General features: G+C 37.4%; 1 protein-coding gene and 1 long non-coding RNA gene across 2 annotated transcripts in view; one reads left to right on the top strand and one right to left on the bottom strand.

Annotated features, from left to right (window-relative positions):
- The window catches only part of LOC121655496, a 22,571-nt gene extending 8,623 nt beyond the window's left edge, over positions 1 to 13,948 (bottom strand). Inside the window, exon 1 of the long non-coding RNA XR_006013221.1 lies at positions 13,736 to 13,948. This is a non-coding gene — a long non-coding RNA (uncharacterized LOC121655496). The remainder of the gene's footprint in view (positions 1 to 13,735) is intronic.
- chrna1 (cholinergic receptor, nicotinic, alpha 1 (muscle)) lies at positions 10,464 to 23,286 on the top strand. Its single transcript, XM_042010182.1, has 10 exons — positions 10,464 to 10,686; positions 18,700 to 18,842; positions 19,663 to 19,707; positions 20,103 to 20,212; positions 20,328 to 20,523; positions 20,619 to 20,856; positions 21,054 to 21,277; positions 21,394 to 21,508; positions 21,800 to 21,924; positions 22,232 to 23,286. Exons 1-10 carry the CDS (start codon positions 10,632 to 10,634, stop codon positions 22,358 to 22,360), a joined length of 1,380 nt encoding a protein of 459 aa, XP_041866116.1. The 5' UTR covers positions 10,464 to 10,631; the 3' UTR covers positions 22,361 to 23,286.

Genomic DNA, 23,286 nt, shown 5'->3' with positions numbered 1-23,286 from the left:
GTGGACATTATCAGAGGTAACAAGTGGAGGAGAGAAAATGACGAAATAAGACAAGAGTAAACATCAGACTGACTTTTTCTGGCTCGAGAGCTCAGACAAGTGAAAGGGTGAAAGATAGATGCCAAATTAGCCTTGTTGTTCTTGGATTGGTAAATAATAAATGATTAGCCAACTTGTTATTCAATAATTCTGTTTTCTTTATCATGAATATAAAACATATTAACATTTTGTTTTATACTCGAGAAAATTTGAATAACTTTGTTTGCATTTTAGTGCTAGCACATTAAAAGGCTAAATTTGCTAATAAGCTGTAGCAAATCTAGCTTTGACCTAGCAGCTAGATATAGTTGCTGTTTGTGAAAAGTAAAATTTTTTGTACATTCAGGTTTCTGCCAAACAGCAACTATCAAAGATTATATTTGGTCTCTTAGCATCTGATACGATCATATAGAGATACAGAAAACAAAATTGGCTTTGCAAATCTGCAGTATATCTGCTGAGTTAGCTCACAATGCTAGCTTCAATTGTTTTCATCTGGTGAATCAAAGATTTGCATGAGGTATTTTGTTCGTTTTGTAACCTCCACTAATATTTTAGATTGTAATGTTGGCATAGCTGTACATTCTGTCTAGATAAGTTATTTTTTGTATATTTATATCACATCACCACTCTCAGTTGTGTACAATTGTTGCAACTAATCACTCGGGATGGATGGATAGATAGATAGATAGATAGACAGACAGACATGGATTTATACTCTAAAACCACAGTTAAAAAAAAAAAAAAATAAGCTTATTTTTGAAAAAGCTTTAGCATTTCTTTAAGCTATATATTTGAGTGTTTATGCATTTACAAAATACTATGTTAATGTGTGTAGTTGTATTATTTTTATGTCCTGTAACAACGTACCTCGTTGCTCAAAATTTTGGTGTCTTCTGATGGTTTCTCTGCCGGCCTCTTCAAAATGAGAACAGATACGGGTGTAAAGACATCCGCATGCAGCACTCAGACAAAGACTGGTTTTAATGACTGTGCTGCGACGTCTCACAATGTCAAAAATCTGCAGAAGTTCAGTAATTCCACTTTAATTCCACCATAGACACATAATGGCTTAACTGATATTCTGACTTTTTATGTTTCACCTTTCAGTCACAATAAACACACACAAAAAAAGAAGAAGACAGGCAGTTGAACAAAAATAGATCAACAGGCCGACAGCAAAGAGCAGACACGTGAAGCCCCCGGGAGATATCTCTAGGTGAGGTTTTACAATGTGGAACATCAAAACACATTGACATCAAAAAGCAAGAATATTTTTTTTCAAAACCTCTCTTCTGTGATTTTGCTCAGTTTTTATCATTCTTAAGCAAATATTTTTATTTCCGCAGCCCCTCCCTATCTTCCGAAAATGTGGTACCTTCTACATATGTTCCTTTTATCAGGGGAGGAAGGTTCAGTGCCTTATTACATATTCTCAAATTGAAGAACTGTTTTCCTGAATCTTAATACAACCCCGGTTACAAAAAAGTTTAAATAGTGTGCATTGTTTAAATACAATGCAATTAAATGATTTGCAAATCATTTAAAATCTATTTTTATTGTGATAACAAAGACAGATGCTGGAAATTGTATTTATTATTGTATTATTTACTTTTTTTATACTATGAAATTTTAGAAGCACTATCATTTTAATTATTATTATTACTGATAATATTGTCACTGGAGGTTGGTGCACCTCCACCTCCAATTTTTTTTTCTGCAGTTTTCTCTCCTGTTACTCAAGGGGTCTGGTATTTGGCTCAACTGGTTCAGAAGGGTGTACCATATATAGAGGTTTAAGCCAAACTGGGTCCTGACCAGTAGCATTTTGCTACATGTCTCATGTCTGCCCCCTTTCCTGTTAGGTACCTTTCAAATGAAGGTAAGGCAAATTTATTTGTATGGCACATTTCATGCACAATTCAAAGTGAAGGCCACTAGTGACCAAGAATTCTTAAAAAAAAGAACCTAAAAACCAGGAATATCCCAATAAAGTTACATTCAAGTTTTCTTGTCCTAATTTAATGTATAGTCCAGATAGTCGTACTCCCTGTTTTATTTAATAAAGTATATGCCCTTGTTTTTTCAAGGTTAAATTTGCATCCTGTTCTTCTCTGGTTTCTGTTTGCTGATTACCACAAATGCTCCTGAGTAATTAACTCCCTCTGTACCAATAGTTGTTACTTTCTTTTGCTCCTTGCTAGATCCTTATCAATCCTGCCTGGGATTATTTCTTCCTAGCTTTTCTTAGCCAGGCAGTCAGTTTTGTGTTAATTTCTTTTTCAACTTTTTGTTCTTCATTAATTTAAGGTTAGACAGATGTCAGTTATACGGTTCTGTTCTGTCCTGCACTTGTCTCCTCTTTATTGTTAGAGATGGCTGATTGAAGCTTTGTATAATTGTTATTGTCATACTACTTTCACAAATACTGGTAAATGTGTCAGAATAAATCTTTTTTTCCACATGTGAACATTTTACTGATATGAGCACATGCTCATATATTCATAGAGTATGTGTACAAGCTGCAAGCTGAAAACCAGAGAACCGTGTAGCATATGGAAAAAGATTAAAGAAAAAACAGAGCAAACGCAACAAAAGTAAAAGAGTCCAAAACCAGCATGTGTATTTCTGTAATGCAACATATCAGTAATAAAATATTTTTAAGTTTGAGCGTTAACACATTAATAAAGTAAACATGAGAAGTTCTCAATGCAACGCAAAGAAAAATGTGCACAATTTAACTGACACAGAAGACACTAGAGTGGCATGGCCTACTGACTTTCTAATTAAACTATTTGAACCTCAAACAAACTTCATGCAGATTTCAACAGGCCCTGTCAAACCTGTTCACCTGGGAACACAACTTAGTAAATGTAGGTAAATTAAAAACATGTGCTCCCATCCTACAAGGGCAAAATGCAAGTAAATATAGTAACTCATATAAGAATTGAGGCTAATTAAAATATATCAGGACTTTTGATTTGGAAACTTAATACGTGATTGTATTCCACCTGGGGCTTATTCAAGGGGACATTTATATTTTGACATTCCCTTTAATCCTAGATTTTCAAGTCTACAAACAAGTCTAACTTTTTTATACTTCATACAGTGATTACCATATAATTTAGAAAGCAGAAAAGAAAAAAGAACAAAGAAATGATGTAAAGAGAAACAAATTAAACTTGATTCTTATCCATCTCAGCTTTTACATAAATGCACCAACTAGTGGTTGATTTTTAAGTTTTGTATTTTTTACACTACAGCCGGCAAACAGTTTACAAGATTGTTTCTTTGCACAAGCTGATAGAGCTTTAAAATATTGCATTCATTTTACAATGTTTGTCTTTTCTTATATTTAACAGATATCTGTCCATGTCGGCAGAAATAAGGTAATTAGGTCTCATTAATGGCAGGACCATGAGATGGAAGAAAACACTATAGCTCCTTGCAGTTGTACTGTAGGTGGTCTAGGTGATCTAGAAATGATGAATTTCTACTTATTGCCCCCTTTAATAAATAAGAAATCCCTTTACTTCAGTCTATACACTGATTATCTTATCAATTCAGTTTGGTATTTAGAGCAGTCCAGGATGTGCAATATGACATTAATTTAAACAGAGATAGTGTAAAGGGGTAAGACTTACTTTTAATGATCCATATGGCTGCACTGGATTCCCTTTGCATTCCATAAAGAATAAAAACACAAAGCAGCTAGAAATAGTTTAAACAGTTCACAAAATATAACTTCAAAGTGTAGAATAAAGTTCAATTCAGTTTACAAAGTTGAACAAGTTGAGCTAACAGAGCACAAATCTTCAATAATGACTTATTTCCAGGCACACTGTTGGTGTTTTAAATTTTACCATCCCAAGGAAATAAGAGAAACGCTAGCACAATGATGCAGTTTAAAGAAATTAACACTTTATTTGTTTTTTGTTTTTTTTTTTTAACTTTGCCACGTGCAAAATCTGGGAAGGGTATCCCAATATCCAACCTGAACCCTCCTATTTTTGGGGGATCCTTCCTTTGGGGTATCAATCTAATCGATCCGACCCAAAAGGGTGGAGCTATACACACTGCTATCGATTTACTGAATTAAAAAAAAAAAAACATCACTTCCCATGCGACCACAAAAACAAAGCAGGAATGGCTCCTTGTTTAGAGCAGATTTTCTTTTTATTGATCAAATCTCCCTTTAAAATGCCGTTGCGAACCAACATTCCATAAACATTCAAGGAGGTCTGTACTTTCCTCAGGCTCATTGGGGAGAAAGAGGTCCAGAGATAACTTGATAGGGCCAACCCAAAGTGTTTTAGTTATACTTTAAGGAAGGCATTGCGCTGCAGTGGTGTCATGCTATTATGTGGCTGAGGCATCTATCGCTATGCAGCTGATACTCCGCTGCTCAGGTAAAGTTACAGTTGACTGTGGGAATTAGGGTTGCACGATTAAGACCAAAATAATAATCACGATGATTTTGATCAATATTGTAATCACAATTATTAATCACGATCATTCACCGTGTTTGGAAAAACATGTACTTTTATTGCACCAATTATAAACAAAACTAAGTATATAAACAACAAATTTTAGTGAAAAATTACACTTTAATTTAGAATAGATTATAAATAATGCAAAAAAATACATTTACCACTAATTTTTGAGAAGTAAATGTAAATTATGGGGCTACAAAAGACGCAAAATTAAGAGCCAATCAGGAGCCAAAAGAGCCGGCTCTGAAAAGAGCCCAACATCCCATCACTAATATAGTTGTAATGGATAGCCAACAGTTGGAGATGGTCTGGAGCATCATCTTTTTCTTGTATTTTGAATGAGTGTGCCCAGACATGCCTATGCAACTTATATAATCATTAATGCAGCTGAGTGTGAGGGTGCTCACTGATTGGCTGTTCAGCATAATAAGAGTACACAAGAGCATTCGTGGCAATGACTTTACATGTTACACGCACACACGTGTAACATGGGAGTTTGTCATCTTCATTTCCCCATAACAAACTACACTAATCACACCAGCATGGTCATGTGGGATGAGAAAACTGGAGATCAACTGATAAACAAGACTCAAAAGTGACAAAGAACACACTGCTACATTAACTTTTTGTTGTTGTTGGGTTCTTATAGTTTTCTTTCTTTTAAATCTACAATCTTCTGCTTTCTTTTTCTTTAAAACTTACATTGTACTGTCCTCATCTACAAGCAACGTCTTCTTCCACAGGCACAGATTGAGCATTCTTTGCAGCAGATGGACGCTTTTGCAGTGAGTTAAAGTGTTAATTCTTTTTAACTCTTTCAGCTCCCTAAGCCGTAAACCTCACTTACAATCCACTGTCCTTGTCAGGGCATGATAAACGGTTAGAAAATGTAACATATCACAGTTTAATATTAGATTTAAATCATGTCGAAGAGCAGAGAACAACAGATGGCGTAATTTGTTAGCCAACCATGAACCACATATCCAACTGCTCGGTATCTGCAGATACAGGTCGAAACAAAAAACATTTTGCAACACATAAAATCAATTGAATTTACTTAATGTACATTTCAAAGAAAGTAAGGAAACACTGCATTGGGTATACATTTTAATGATAAAGTGAGTTCAGTTGGATGTACAATCAACACAGCGTGGGTGGAGCAGAGATGACTTCCAGGTCATGTGACTTGTCTCAGATAAAAAAGAAAAAAAAAATAATAATATAATCTTGGCACTCATTATCAATTACAACAGTTTGTTATCTAGTTTTTATCTGGGTTTAGGAAATGAAAATTGAACAAATAGTTTTTCAAATTTTTCCCATGGAAGTCCATGGACCCTGGAGAGGGTAACGTCTGTAAAAATAGTTTGGTGTCAAAATAACATCTATGCAAATGCCAGGATGAAGAGTCCAAGATGATATTCCCAGCAGAATATCACTGTAACAATGTGATGTTACTGACTTTACCCGTCAGAGGTTTTAATATTATTGTGACTGATCAATATTTACGCCACTTTATGACGGTTATGCCTCGTTTCCTGTTGAACTGTCCAATCTTTCGACCCTTAAAACTCCATGTTCCTGACTCATTTGATGGCACAGCAACATTTATTATGCATTTCTGAAGTCATCACTACCTCGTAGCCTCCTGAGGCTAAGAAACTACACTTCATAACTTTTGTTTACGGAATCCCACGTGGCTTTGCTGCTGAGTTTTCCTTTACACGCTGGGTCACAGGCTAACGAGTGAATATCAGCACACCGGCCATTTTGAATGTGCACAGCAAAGTAACTTAAAAGGACATTATCTGAGAAATAACCTGGAGGACTACAGGTGTAGTCAGGAGGCCCAGAGCTGTTTGTGAACCTTGTGAGACCTGCACTCAGGCTACAACCCTCTACTATCCAGGGACCAAAGGTTAACCTATGTGAAAGCCTCCATTTTGACTCATCTGTCCATTATGACTCAAGCTGAATTAAACAGCCAAATAGAGCTTGTGTGTCATTAGGAAGTTCTGTATTTAATTTATTAGAGAAGACAAGAGATATTTTGCGCAGTGAAATGTTGCGCAATAATTGTTTTTGGCTCATTATTTTGTTTTTTGTTATTATCACTCAAGGCCACATGTGTAATCAGTATTAGCTTATTTAGTCTCCAAGCCTTATGTATAAACAAACTGCCTACAGCTTTATTACAGCGAATTATAGAAAGTAGTAGCTTTGCCATACTAGCCATTTGCAACTGCTACCCCATATGTAGTTTTACATAACATTAAGTTTGTCTTAAACACTTTAGATAATCCATGCAACAATGATTCTGCACACCATAAAGTGGGAAGCACCTTTATTGGGGTTGGACTTAAATAATGTGATTTGTTGATACATGCTACATAAAAATTATTTAATGTATTAAAAGCAGAAGAAAAGAGACTGTAGATTGTGGTAACTGGGGGTTAGAATGGCTTTGTATAAATTAAATAAAGCCAAGTCATTTCATTCAGTTATTTGAAGACTAAGACAGACATGTGCCTGCCATTACACACCTATCAGGGGACGAGAGGGGAAAAAATTATGGTGAGTGTGCATCTCCTGAAATGAAATATGAAAAGGGGACAGGAAAACAAGTACAAGAAGATGACATCAGTGGCAATGACAAACAAGAGGAAAGGAAAACCAAGAAAAGAAGTATAAAAGAAACCAACTAGTGGGTATTGTGCTGCCTGGGGGGAAGTATACCTTAGTGTACCCAACAGCAGGAAAAAAGAATAATGAACAAACTGAGGCAAACACTGTGCTGTAGTTTCCTGATCTTACACTGCCATCTAATGAACACGGAAAAAAGAACAAACTTAAATGAATTTCTTAGATTGGTTACAAGCAGATTTTTGGACTTGAATCATTCAGTTTTGCATGTTTTGCATACTGTATATTTAGTAGATTCACTGTGTATTCATGCTTTTCATGGCATATATAAATCAAATTAATTCAGTTACTTTCTCTGAATAAACTACATTTTTAAAAGTCAGTCTTTTATTACTATGCAAGTCCAACTCCAGTAATGACATATGAAAAATGTCAACTGAAGTACTATTGCATGCAATTCCCAAAAATAGACAAGAACTAAATTCAACAAAATAAGTTTAAAGGATTGTTCATTTATTGGGGAAAAAGTCTAATATTATTTTTCTGTGTGTGTGTGTTGTGTATGTGGAGTTCTGTGACCTATTGATAAGCCCTGCACAATTTTTTAAATTACAAGCTGACCTCAGGTCTGTTTACAAAATTTCTATTAGATAAAGGTCAGCAATTTAATTTTGTCCTTCCAGAACTTTGTTAGAACTGATGGTATACTATACTGGGGGCCATCATGCTGCTGCATGACCCACTTTCTATTAACATTTAAGTTAACCTCAGATTTTTAATTATAGTTCAATGGTACAACCTATCATCATCATAGCCCCCAACACAACAAAATAGGTAAGATTTTATCACCACATTTACAGATGTGATAAGGTTCTTAACATAGCCACAGTTAGAGAGGTCTTTAGTTCTTCAGTGTGTTACGGGCTTTATAAAAGACTGAATCAGTCAAATATCCAGTTTACTGTGCCATCGGAAATGCCTTTACACAAAATCATATAAAAACTATTTCTGTTCAAATCATGAACTACTTTCCACGTGTGAGTTCAATCTGTAAAAGTTTAATAAATGCTGGACACAATTAGTTTACTGCTTTTGACTTGAAAATAGACCCGAAGGCACATCATGTTCATCGCCATATTTTTCACTGGTTTGATGCTCCAAACTACTGAAGTTGACTGAGTTGACTTGGGTGAATCCTGCCATCTAGTGGATGCTGAGTATACCTACAATAGTCTGGGGCTTATCTCATATTTGCTATTGTGAATGGCCAATATTCAAATATGAGTCAGTTTTACAGCCTTCTCTGTAATCAAACCAAGAACTATTTAACTTTAAAGGTCTTTGAATTCATGTCATTTTAAAGGCCTTTGAATTCATGTCATTTTACTTAGTTTTCATCATTTCATCTAAAATTTCTTACAGAATTAATAAAAAATCCTATTAATTTCTGGACTTTCTTTTAAAGTCTTAATTAGCATAAAACCATTGTGTGTAAAATTCTATTCTATTCTATTCTATTCTACAGTCATTTAGCAGACGCTTTTATCCAAAGCGACTTACATTTGAGAGGAAGAACAACACAAGCATGAATTCAAACAAGATGGGACGTCATAATTAAGTGATAGTCAGACCGCTTTTGAGTCCAGTTGGACCCAGGTGCTGTCATGTAGTGCTAGTGCAGTGCATATAATTGTTTTTTTTTTTTTTTTTTTTGTCATTTTATTTAAATACAGGATCATGATTTCATCACACAATATCAACTAGGTCATAAGTGCATGAGTTCATCACATAATATCAACTTGGGCATAAGTGCATGATTTCATCACACAATATCATCTTGGGCATAAGTGCACACAGCTTCTTCAGTACTTGGTTGAGCCAAAAAGCTGGACAAATCTTTCTGACTCATTTAGTTAAGCTAAATGTGGAAATGCTCCTTAAACAACTGAGTCTTTAGCTTGGTCTTAAAAGTGGATACGGACTCTGCGGATCGGACGGAGTTTGGTAGATCTTTCCACCACCGGGGAACAACAGAGGAGAAGAGTCTAGCTACTGATTTTGCACCACGTTGTGGTGGGAGCACTAGGCGTCTTTCACTGGTAGAGCGTAAGTTTCGAGAGGGAGTGTAGCTCTGGATTAAGGAGTGAAGGTAGCCCGGAGCCGTTTGGGTTATTGTTTTGTAAGCCAGAAGCAGAGCTTTGAATTTGATGCGTGCTGCAACTGGAAGCCAGTGAAGAGCAATTAGCAGTGGAGTGACATGAGCTCTTTTGGGCTGGTTGAAGACCAGACGTGCTGCTGCGTTCTGGATCATCTGCAGAGGTTTAACTGAGCATGCAGGCAGGCCAGCCAGTAAGGAGTTGCAGTAGTCAATGCGTGAAATGACCAGAGCCTGAACCAGGAGCTGGGTCGTGTGTTCAGTCAGGTAGGGTCTGATCCTTCTGATGTTGTAGAGAGCAAATCGGCAAGACCGGGAAACCGAGGCAACATGGTCCTTAAAGGTCAGCTGGTTGTCTACCATGACACCAAGATTCCTGGTAGAAAATGTACGCCAATTTTCTGAAATGCATACTCACCTTATAAAAACAGCCACTTAATTTGGTATTTAAAATTATCAACAAAGTTGACCATTTAAAGTAAGGAATGTTTAACTGAAAGACAACACCTTCTTAAGATTCAGAGAAACTTTACACCTTTGTTGTTTTTGTAAGATTTATAACTGGACAGTTGTTCAGTCTGGCAGTTACCCTGGTGAGTTTCCTGTCATGCCATGCAAGCTGGCAGGGTGCTGGGAACAGTGCATGTGCCTTTGTGTGTTTGTATATGCGTGTGTGTGTGTGTGTGTGTTGGTGTGCATGTTATGAGGCAGAGGCATGCGTGGACATACTTCTCATTTTATCAGCGATAGCTCTCAGCTGTCCTCCTCTCTACCCCCCTGCCTCTGTCTTCTCTTGTGTCCTAAAGTGTCTTAAAGCGTCAGCTTGTCATTCATCCTTTGCCCGTGTTTTCTTTATCTCAGACTGTTCTCTACTACTCTGTCTCACTGACACAAGATGTTATGTTAGAGTCACTCTTCAGAAAAAAAAACAAAAACAAATAGAAAAGACTGTCATCCATGGGAATGAAAAATATGTCAGTGTTTTTTGTGCATGTCCAACACACACACAGTCACACACACTCCCAGCTGTCTCCTGCCAGGAAGTATGCTGAGAGGCTGGGATGCTGTCGGGTGGGGGGAGGTGGAATGGAGTTTGCCATAAGAAACAAGAGCTCGTCGTTGAAATACCAGCTGATCCACCTTCCCACTACTAACCTCAACTCTGAAGCGACTGCTACAGCTTGAAGGCACATGTCTTTTTCTGGTTAAACTCCGTTAACAGCTTATACTGCCACCTGCTAACTGTTAAGACACATTATTGAACGGATGCTGTGGATTTCAGTTCTGCTCCTGAAAGAGATATGAACCTTCCCAGGGTACACATCTTGTTGGCATTGTTTCTCTGTGTATATTCTGGTAAGTCATACTTTTGTATTAAAGAGTCTTCCAGTAAATATATATATATGTATTTTATATATATTTATGGATGTGTAAAGTGTCAGATACCAACTTGTTTCTACATGTCACAGATTGCTTGTCAAGTAATGGATCCATTTAGGAAATAACCTCAGTTATATTTTTTATGATAAGCCACATCATGAAATCAGTCACATTTATAACAAGGTTGAATGTGTGAAGTACTTTACAAGTTATTTATTAAATCTCTTGTGTCTAGTGTCAGTTATATACTGAGACTGAACAGTTGTGTCAAATAACCACAGTCAGAAACAGGAGACATTAAATTATCATGTATTTCATAATATTAATATGTATTTTCATTCCTAATTAAAACAACCTGCTATTCTCTGAGTAAGGCACTTCTATTAACAGTATTTAAGTATCAGATTTAATTCAATTCACCCAATTTGTTTGGTTCTGCTGCACCTTTCCTGATTAACTGTTATGCTGAATTAGTGCATAAAACATATAATTCCACTTAAGATGGAAAGAAAAGAAGAAGGAAAAAGTTGTTGGATTAACTTTCCAGACAGTTCAAATGCATCAGTGTATCAGTGATGGGCAAGAGGCTGAGTACAGGGAACTGGTCAATCTCTCCAACAATCACCTCATTTTTAACATAAACATGAAAAAGCAAAAGGAGTTCGTCCATCCAACTAGAAGAAGTGTAGGTGGTGGAGGATTATTAATACACAACAGTTCAGTTAACAACAGGCTTCACTAGATTTTTTTTCTAACCTATATTTAACCAGGACAAGCGTCATTGAGATTAAAAATCTCTTTTCTAAGTGTCCTGGCCAAGACGGCAGCAACACAGTTAAAAATGTACAAACACACAGACAACAAACTTTCAAACTAAGGTTTTAAAACAAATTAAAATCCCCAAATCAGTCAGATCATCTTCAAACAGACGCAACTGCGTGTTGAAATGAAGTTTCAAGTCTTTTTGGAGTTTGTTCTGGGCAAAGGGAGCAGAACACATGAAAGATTTTTTTCTTCATCTCCATCCATACCCTTGGAACTGAATATTTTTTTAAAAAATCATAAGAAAGAAGACTATCAGGTCCTGAGCTCTTCATAAGAAGAAAGATTGCAAGGCAGCAAGAAAACAGACCAAGAACAGCTTTGTAAATAATACCAATGTCTTTGCCTTCATGTAGCCAAAGATGACCATCCCACATGGTTGTACTATAAATAACGAGTAAGAGATCTAAAATTTATGATTAACCTCAAAGCTCCATAATACACAGTATCCAGAACACGTAGACTCAGATGAGGCATGTATGTACAAACCATCACCATAACCTAAAACTGACATGAAGGTGGCAGCAACAAACCTTTTCAAAGATTCAAATTAAAGACTGATATTAAAGACCTTTTAACCAGCTGATGAATTTATGGAGTAAAAGGAAGTAATTTAATCAATCAAAATTGACACAAACTCATCCTGTGAACCCTGCAAAGTGACAATTTGGGGCAGTTTTCTGTGGCTCGGCCTTGGCATTTGAGAGCAGCATGGCTTCGGTTCTAACTGTGTTTGTTAAAAGCTTAAAATTATTAAAAAAAAAAAATGCTGTTAGTCCTTGGATTGGGGTGGGTAGTTTGCAATGTCTTAAATGCAACATGGGAAATACAACATCAGACCCAAATCCTTCGAAGGGCTTCTAAGTCAATCTGTTTTGCATCCATCGGTTGGGGAAACCACATCAGAACCAGTCACTTAAAAAAACTGGACAAACTGATCAAGGCTGGTTCTGTACTGGGAATAACTCTAGACCTGCTGAGCCAATAGCCCAGAGTTCAATGCTGCACAATTTGCTGAGCATAATGGATAATTATTCACATCCTCTACACAACAAGAAACAGAGATTTTGCAGGTCCATGTTAACACAGTGAGGTACAGGAGGCCATTTCTGTTAACAGCCATCACCCTCTGAGACAAGACCCCAAATTATTCATTTAGTTAGTTTGGCTGAAAATAGAAAGAAATATTGAATAAAAAATAAACAATACAATCTACTACAACATTAGAAATTTACTTTACATTAATGTACTATTAATGTCCATTAATAATGGACAGAATGGACACATCCTGATGTACTTTAACAGCATCAAAACTATTTTCAGACTAAGACACTGTTAGGTTACCATTTTTCAACAGTAGATTTGTTCATATTAATATTATGTAGACTTTATTTGGCATGGTTTTTCTTTTACATTAAGTGAATTCTCCAAAATCTGTCTAGTTCAGAGTCTGCAACGCTGCTTGTCAGTTCATTTAAGTAAAATTTCAATCCATTTTCCTTTCCAGCTCAGTGATCTGAGTACAGGTTGATTTATGATACACACTGATTTGATGGCCAGGACAAGGTGGTAGATCCGGATGAATGGATGTGCCTTGTAAGCCAACAGTTGGGTTTCATCTGCATCATTACAAATGTGTAAAAATTAAACTCAGTAAATCATTTATAAAGCTTTATTGTTGGCTGCTATTGGTGCTTGTCTTTTCATTTCATTAGATAACTTGTTTTCCTTCAAAAAATAAATAAATGTGGATTTCTTAAATCTGTACAGTTCTGGTGAACAATCACATTGATGTTGATGTAAAGGCGCCATTTTCATCCACAGTAGCACAGTTTAGATCAGTCAGCTTCATTACAGATAGCCTAAGGAGAGATCTTAGGTGTGACAACGTGGTTAGGGGAGCCGCTTATGGAATTACTATTACCAACATAAAGAAATTCTCCACTGAAAGAAGAGAGCAGGCTTATCTCTGTTTTAAAAAGATGTTTTTGCTCTTTCATGCTGCCAAGGGTTTGGATTTAGACAGCTCCATCTTTGATTAATAGACAGTTGATTCATTTACCTGGAAGTACTTTTATGACTTTGTAGATGGGTTTTCTTTGCTGCACATCAGGTTAAAGATCCGTGGGACTGTTCTTTGTGAACTTAAATATTTTATTTCCTATACAAGATGGTGGCATGTGTGCAGTGTAACTCGGCTTACCAACGTTTGGAGGAGAACATCCACCGGCTTTGGACAAAAATCCTGGACAGGACAAGTAGATCGATCATTTAATAGCGGTCACGATGGTCCAACCCTGACTTGTCCTATGCAGGCATCACTGGGTGCTCCCTGGCTCTGTCTCCTTCTTCCCGGCTGTCTCAGGCCCCAGTGGAGCCTGTCGCTGTGGTGGAAGGCCCGGCGGGTATGAGTTACCAGCTGACTGCCAGAAAGGCGGACTGCTGCTGTTGTGTCATGGGCTGTAGATCCAACTCCAGTTCCGGCTCAAAACGACTGGGGTCATTTGGGACCAAACGAGAAACCAGTTTCCTGTTGAAGGCGGCCTTGATGAGAAGGAGTAGGCTACCGACGGCCTCAAGCTGGCGAGGAAAACGTCTGGCAATCCTGCTGCAGCCCCCGTCGGCGAAAGTTCATCCGTGGGCGGCGAGTGCGCACCTTCAACCTCTGATAAAGTCCCGTAATCTCCCCAGGCCCTTTGTTTGCTTACATCATGATTGCTGGCGCCTCCATAGTTGGGAACCTTCGCTTTTTTAACACGGTCTCTCATTCTGTTCCTGACATACCAGCTCTGCCCATAATAATTAAACTCCACAGCTGGCTGCCATCCTCACGTGGGAACCAATGATACAGTTCTTCAACAGTCCAAACTGACTGAAGCTGCTTTTAGCAACATGTTTGAATTCTTAAAACACTGTGACAAGGACTTTTTTTTCTTCTTCTTCTTTTTTCTAATCTCTGGGCCCATTCCCACCGTGAGTCCAGGCGCTGGTCATTTCAGCAGGATACTCACTCATATCATTTGGTTACAGTCAGCCTTTAGAATCCACTGGATGGGTTATATTGACAGTTTTAACTTTTTTAATCGTTTGACTCTATTAACCAGCGATGGAGTACATCCCAATAAAGCTGGCTGCCAAATGTTAATTGCAAATTTGCAGAGTGCTGTGTAGACCTACCCACGTGACTGAACGCGCTCGCCATTCAGACACGCCCCCTTCTTTTGTGTCATTCCTGTTACTGACCAGAAGAACGCTTTTATCATTTAAAAGTCACTACAGATATTATTCCTGATGTAATTTCTGCCACACATCTGTCATCATCTTCTCCAATACAATCATGTTCCTACAGCAAAGAGCAAATCTGTCTAATCTTATTTCCAGGTCTTACCAGCCAGTAAAACAACAAAGCCCTTCTCAAAATTTGGTCCTTCAACAACAATTTTCTCATCCTACATGAACTTATCACGGACTGTAAACCAGATCTTCTCTGCCTCACTGAAACTTGGCATCCCTGCTGCTAGCTCTTTTCAGCATATTTCGTTCTAACTCGCCAGCCCCTCTCCTCTGGGTGTTGCTATAATCTACCACACTCCCAAACCCAGTTCCAACCTTTTTTCTGATCTGTCTCACCATGATTCAACTTGTTGCCATTTTGTCTTCTGTGCTTCTGTTCGGGGATTTAAATATTCATGAAGATAATGCAAAGTGCAAACTAGTCACAGATCTTAGTGTTTCTGGATCTTCTAAAGTGTTTTAACATAACCCAACATGCAGACTTCCACATGTACTGGGCTTTGTTTGCACCTGTGGAATCTCCCTGCACCAGCCCTCCAGCCTCAGCTTCCATCTGTCTGTTCATCTCCCTATCATTGTCGTCATGGATATTCCCATTCTCGCACATTTAAAGGATTTAGTGTAAGTCTTACTTCTATTTAGAGTCTTAAATCAAATACTTTTAGAACTTAGTGACAATGTAAGCAGGCTATCACAGTTACACCACACGTTTGGATATAAGCATTTCCTTTAATTAAAACAAGACCTTTTAGTTGTTAGAAGAAACAAAAGTAAAAGATTCAATGCATGTTTTCTTAAGCTCACCTTACAAATTATTACAGTGTCGAAGTCTGGTTGATATTTTCAATTTGGATTGATTTAACTGAATTGATGAAACCAGCAACTTAGTCTAATTATAAGTAATTAATTAAGCATTTAAAAAACAATGTGAAATCTTCAGTTGACTTTAGTCTTATGTTTGCCTACTAAAGCAAAGTGTTTTGCAGGTCCCATGTGGTTTGGGCTGAAGCTGAAACCCAGTCAGAACCAACCTGAAATCCATATGGGCAAACACATTAGAAGCCACTGGGGAAACTGTGGACAAATCCACTTCAGACCCTTATCTGCAGCCAAAGTTTAACCCTTATGGGCCCTACATGGACATGTTGACTTGGTGGTTTAATTTTGCAAGGGCAGGTTAACATCAGTCAGAAACAGGAATTACATGTGGGCAATGACTGACAGCTCCAAGTGTCTTTCGTGTCCCGCTTCCCCTCTATTTTTGTATTTGGCAAGATCAAAGCATGCTAGCATGAAAACAGACAGGGTTCAAGTAGACAGCAACAAGCACAGATGATGGCAGGCAGCCAGAGAAACGAGCACTGGCTTTGTAAACAGAACAGTGCTCATGATCTTTGAGAAAATATCCCAAAGGGAAGTTTTGAAAGGAAAAAAGAAATGCATGTGTGTTATTGTGCATGGAGTGTGTGTGTGTGTGTCTGTTGCTCTTGTGGGCTACATGAAACAAAATACTAGGCTACTCAGTTCAGGCTGAGTGAAGCTCACCAACAGATTCCCGAAATAACATGCAAAGGATGGGACATGACTCAGAGAACTGTGCTGAGTCATATTATACTAAACTGCTTGGCATGTTTTCTGTGATTACAAGAAGGGACTGTAATGGTTCATGCAGTGTAAGCAAGATAAAGTCACAGAGTGAGTTAATTCATTTTTAGGAACTGTGACCTAAGTACCAAACCTCTGTGAATGTACAAAAGAAAGGAAAGATGAGGCAGACGGATGATGAGGAAGAACCTGACCAGCAGCCCTATTCACTAGTTATTAACAGGCACAGACTTTTAAGAGTTGTGTTCACTATTCAAAAGGCCTTAATGTTAAGCTTTTTCTCCAAAGGCTGAACAAAGTAAAACAACTTTAAGGCAAGAATGCCAAAGGGACTTTTGTAAAAGAAAAAAAAGGCTTGTTGAAAAATAAAATAGAATAAAAACACCATAAAAACAAGCCTCTGACTGTATTGTGCAATCTAACCACCATTAAAGTCTCAAATTTTAAAATAACTGTCCGCTTCTAAATTTTAAGTAGATACTTCATCCATTCCTACTAACTTTCCAACATCAAAACTTTGTGCTTCTGACTTGTTTTGAGGACAAAGTGACATTTATCATGTCCATTCCTGGAGGCGTTGTTGCCCTGTGTCCTGAGGTTGAGAAACCGCACTTCACAGTTTTTCCCCCAAACATCACTTTCAAGTAGCATATTATCACTTTACAGACTGCGTCAGACAGTAACATGGATGTCTGGATATAAACACATTGGCTGTTCTGAACAAACACATAGCTGGTTCAGCTAAGAAACCCCAGGAGAACATTTTAGAAGGAAGTGAGGAAAAGAGCAAGAAAAAGGGACAGAGCAAGAGACAAGACATCAGACTGACTTTTACTTGCTGGAGAGAGCTCAGAAGAGACAGGACGCAAGACAGATAACAAATAGCCGTCATTAGAGGGTGCCTCAGTTCAGAAGTGGGGCTTTAACAGTTGTCAGTTTCTGTAGTCTGCCTATGTATAGGCTACTTTAGAGATCCAAAAATGTTATTCTGAATGGTTAAAAAATGGTTTAAAATTTGTATTAAAATATTTTAATAAAACAAAAGGAGCTCCAGAGCAGGAAACACAAGGAACTAAACTAGCAGAGGCACAACTAAGACTACTGAAAGACTAACTGAATGGATGGACAGACAAATGGAGACTACCAGGAAACAAAGGACTTACTGACTGACTGACTGACTGACTGACTGACTGACTGACACAACATTAGGACCTGCCAAAGAACAAAAGAAAATCTGGAGCATAAATACTGAGGAAACCAAATGACAATGGAAATCCGCAAGAACTGAACCAAAGCTCACAGAGCATTACATAATTACAGCATATTTTCTGTATCTTCAGACTGGCTTAACTTTGGCATTGTTAGTGATATGCAAGAGCAACACACACACACATCAACAATAACACGATGGAAAGATGCCAGAATTGAAATTTTTAATCAAATAGTTCATGAACTAACAGAAGAGTATAAAGGATGGGTTTATCAAGGCATGGATTAGCAGATGTCTGAAACACATTTTGTACAAAGAGGTGTAAACGTAGGTTAAATGTACTGAACTCCCACTGATCCAGACTTCATGTCAAGTGGATTGGTCAGGGCTGATTTTCCCAAACACCCGCTTAACACTGAGATTATGTTCACGTAGGACTTATACAGAAGGATTTGATTGCAATACATAGACAGCTTATGGTACATTCAGTGTAGCGGCTTTTCACCAACATGGAATGTTAGTCGCTGGAGTGCTGGTGCTGTTGCTGTTGATCTGTTGTATCCACCTGTCCCGCCTCTCTTTCATCAGATAATTCCCCCCTCCTCCTCATCTTTCTTCTTTCCACGTATTTCGTCTCTCTGTCTCTCTGCTGCACTGAAGGGTTTCATGTTGCTGGTTGCAAGCCAGGGAAATCTTTGGTGTGTGAATCACTGTAAATGTAATCTTCTTCAGCTCTGCTTTCCGTTCTGGTGTAAAAATATTTCAGGAGGGGCCTGAGATCAACGGCAACACTGTCCTCTTAATATACATTTGTCTAACTTCAAGCTAAAATTCATAATGAATGCTTGCTTAGGTTTCTCTATAGCATGCTGAATTCCACTACACCAAAACCACACCCAAAAGAGTTTTCCTCCACTTATCATTTAACCAGTCTGAATGAACTTTATGTCTATTTTCTGTATCTTCAAATTCAAAAGATGTGAGTCAATAAATAAAAACTGTAGAGATAAATAAATGTGAGTACCTAACTGAATTTTGTGTTTGCCTATCTGGTCTAGGCCGAGTATTCTGCTCAGAAGATGAGACGCGGTTAGTGAAAACCCTGTTCACCGGTTACAACAAAGTGGTTCGTCCTGTTAACCACTTCAGTGAGGCTGTAGTAGTCACTGTGGGACTGCAGCTCATCCAACTTATCAGTGTGGTAAGGGCACAGGTGTAGCGGATCTCCAAAACAAACCTAGCTATAGCTGTCACATTTTTGTTATATTTTAAGGTTTGTTGATTTATTTCTGACCTCAACAGCAAAGCAACAGAGAATGATAACTTTTGTATGTTATAGTTTCTGGTAAAACCAATTATTTCCTTTAGTTATAATATATAATTAACTACAAGTAAAAATGAAAAGGTGTAAAATGTCTGTAAAATTTTGCCTTTTGATTAAAAAAATGTATAAAGTTTACAATAAATGTAAAGCATGTTAGTCACACATTCATATTGAACTGGTTTGTGTGTCCAAGTGGGGTCTTGCATCCAAAATAAAAGAAAAACAAGGAACTTTTTAATACATACCTCTTCTCTTTCAAGAGTGCAGATGTGTCCTGACAATTGACAATAATGAAATTTTCTTTTTTAATACTTTTTTGAAAGTTTTCAAGTCAATTAGAACAGGCCCCTAGCTAGTCTTTCTTTCTTCTTTGTATTTATCAGCTAGTGAAATGTAGATCTACATCCTTCCCCTCAAAAATTCCTCAGTTGCTGTTACATGTTTGAGATAGCAGAGAGCAGCAACTTTTGGAAAATAAGTCTTCTTTCATGAAGGGTTTTACTTCCTAAACCATTCCTTTGGACTTCAAATCAAAGCTAAGAGTATGCACTTCAGACGCTTTTGTCACTATTATATAACTGTAAGTTGGATATGTTATAGCAAACAGTTAAAATAACTTTTTTTTAAATCACAGATCTCCAAATATTTTAAGACCTTACTGTGTTTCTGTTTGACTTTTTTTGTACATTTTTCTCAGGATGAAGTTAACCAGATTGTGACCAGTAATGTCCGTCTCAGACAGGTAAAACATGAAAACCAAAACAATGATAACTGATGATGATAAGTTAAATGGGCCCCATTTAACATGACAGAAATTAGGCCCCATACTGGTTATTGTTTAAGCTTACATTTACATTAAGCTTACATTTTAATGATGTCAGCAGTGGGTTTTATATACTCATTTATCATTTATTTAGATGCTTTAAATTTTCCTAATGAAAAAAAAATCTCCCAAATGGATGATCTTTGTTGTTTTAACTATCAATATTATTAAAAATGGGATTTAATCATATTTAAAAAAGCAAGGAGTCAAATTTTCTTTTCTTTTTTTTATAATTAATGCTTAGATGTGGATAAAAGAACTCCATAAATGATTAGTTTACTACTAATGTAAAGTTTTTCAACTTTCCTTCTCAGCAATGGATAGATGTGAACCTAAAATGGAATCCAGATGAATACGGTGGCATCAAGAAGATCAGAATCCCTTCAACTGATATATGGAAACCTGATTTAGTGTTATACAACAAGTAAACACGCATCTGTCTTGTTGGTTTATACTCTCAAATACTTGTGTACTACGCCTTCTTTATGTCTTGCTGCCCTACAATCACAATGCCTCTCCTCCACTGCCACCCCCTGCAGTGCTGACGGTGACTTTGCCATCATCCATGAAACTAAGGTTCTGCTGGAGTACACTGGCATGATAACATGGAACCCGCCAGCCATCTTTAAGAGTTACTGTGAAATTATCGTCCTTCACTTCCCATTCGACCTGCAGAACTGCAGCATGAAACTGGGGACCTGGACATATGATGGTCTTCTGGTTGTCATCAATCCAGTGAGTTAAAAAGACTCATTCTAATTTGGGATATTTCACAAAATACTTTAAAATAAAACATAATATTTGAAGGCAATGATGTCTCTGTGTTTTAGGACAGTGATCGACCTGACCTCAGTAACTTCATGGAGTCGGGTGAATGGGTGTTAAAGGACTACAGGAGCTGGAAACACTGGGTTTACTACACCTGCTGTCCTGACACTCCATACCTCGACATCACCTACCACTTCCTGATGCTACGGCTGCCACTTTATTTCATTGTCAATGTCATCATCCCCTGTATGCTGTTCTCTTTTCTCACTGGACTAGTCTTTTATCTCCCTACTGATTCTGGTATGTTGATCCTGGTGGGTTTTGAAGTGTTCAAATCTAAAATTTGAACTACAGTTTAAACAGTAACTTTCACCAGATACAGAAAAATTGCAACACATCATATTTGCTCTTTTCTGAAATGTTCCATTTTCTGTTTTGTGTGCTTTTACAGTTTTATCGTGTTTTCTGAAATGTCATTATGTTTTATGTGCCTTCAGGTGAAAAGATGACTCTCTCCATCTCCGTTCTGCTGTCTCTGACTGTCTTCCTGCTGGTCATCGTGGAGCTGATCCCCTCCACTTCAAGTGCTGTTCCCCTTATAGGGAAATACATGCTCTTTACAATGGTGTTTGTCATCGCGTCCATCATCATCACAGTCATCGTCATCAACACACATCACCGTTCGCCCAGCACACACACCATGCCTGCATGGATACGCAAGGTTCATATTTAATTTTCAGTATTTTAATGTAAGAAATGCAGCTTTTGTTTTATGAGTGATTCATACAGTCAGTTTGAAAGGAATTGAATCCATTCCTTTTTCTGTTAACTTCTTAGGTCTTTATTGAAACCATTCCCAACATGATGTTCTTCTCAACAATGAAGCGTCCCAGTCAGGAGATCCGGCAGAAGAGACTGTTCCCTACTGACATGGACATCTCTGACATCTCAGGCAAAATACATCCCACTAAACACTGTAACATGAGACGAGGAAAGCATGTTCTGGGAAGAAAGTCAGATATTTTAAAACTGCAGATGTATTTATGTCACATGCAGGTGTTACTATCAGCTGGACACAGTGACCCAAGAAGTGAAAATAAAAGCAGACAAGTCACAACATGCTCATTTAGACATAATTTATTATTGCAAATTAAAAATCAGTGAAATATTCGCTAACTGGAGTGCATCCAAAAATTGTGCTAATAATTAAGTGGTGACAATGTACATGTTCTCTTTTCTGCAGGCAACCCAACCCCCACCAGTGTCACCTACCAGTCTCCTATCATTAAAAACCCTGATGTGCGCAGTGCAATTGAAGGGGTGAAGTACATTGCTGAAACTATGAAATCAGACGAGGAATCGAACAATGTAAGAGAACATCTGCATACATAATGCGTGCTCTATTAATATTTATTAGTTCAGCTGGCCAGTAATTCATGTTTTTCTAAAACTAATAATCTAGATTAAAGTGCAAAATCTCCTGCAATAAGCATAATGTGACAAAACATAAACATTTCTAAATTAGTTTAATACCAAGTACTTTTTAAAAAAAAAACGTTTATTACTTTGATGAGTCGCTGCCTTTTGTTATAGTTTCTAACAGATACTCAAAAATAGGCTACCACACTTGTGAAAATATGAAATTAAAAATCTCTTTTATTCCATCTTAATGTAGGCAGCAGAGGAGTGGAAGTTCGTTGCCATGGTTTTGGATCACATCCTGCTGTGTGTGTTCATGGCTGTGTGCATCATCGGGACGCTTGCTGTATTTGCTGGGAGACTCATTGAGCTCAACATGCTGTAAACGGAGAATGTGTGATGAGTTTTGACATCTGATTTGAAGAGGCATCAGGAGAAGACTGATCCAGACCGTATTTTTCCCACTGCGCCACTAACTCTTGTGTCACATTTAACTGTGTGAGTTTGTGTATTTACTAAAATTGAAAATTCGATAAGAGAAACTCCGACTGATGAGTCTTTTGATCTAAATGGGTCATACTTGAAGCTTTTCCTGTTCCTAACATGCTTTTTTTCTATTGCTTTTCTACTGTTTGTGATTGCTGCCGTCTCTCTGGTGGGCACTCCTTGTGCATTTTATTACTCTTGAAGCCAGAAAGATTTGAATTAACGTGCTGGTATATTTTGGCAGCTTTATGAATGTGTTGGTCAGATGAAGTGCAGGCAAAATATTTTCCTGTGTGGAAGTTTTATTGATTGGTTTTGCCTGATACTTTCTTACTTTCAAGTTTTATTTATGGGTTAAAGTCCGTTGGTTTGCATTGTTTGAAGGTAAGACTGAAAATCTGAGTACAAATAAGGTTTTAGTTGTAAGAGAACCTCTGATGACTCTTACATTTTGATTTCTTGTGCAAGGAATTTACCACAGTAACCATGAAGTGACTCACAGTGAAGTAATTATTTTAATAAAAATACTTTTGTCTTCTAGCATAGTAAACACACAGAAGTAGCAAAGGATAATTGTTAAGCTGACATATATATGAACTCCATTGGATGTATAATTCAAGTATAAAAGCTGCACTGTTGCTGCTTGTGTTTCAACAAGTTTAAGGCAACTTGATTTATTTTGTGGCTTTACTTAAAACTTGACCATACGCTTACTTCAGTGTCATGACACAGCAAACTCCTGCTGAATCAATCGCTGTGTTTTTCTTTTGTAATTATTGTTGTATAGATGTGGAACAGAAGAAAAAATAAACTATATCAACCATT

This window comes from Melanotaenia boesemani, chromosome 16, assembly GCF_017639745.1.
Source record: "Melanotaenia boesemani isolate fMelBoe1 chromosome 16, fMelBoe1.pri, whole genome shotgun sequence".
NCBI lineage: Eukaryota > Metazoa > Chordata > Actinopteri > Atheriniformes > Melanotaeniidae > Melanotaenia > Melanotaenia boesemani.
This window is presented reverse-complemented; position numbering and strand designations above follow the sequence as displayed.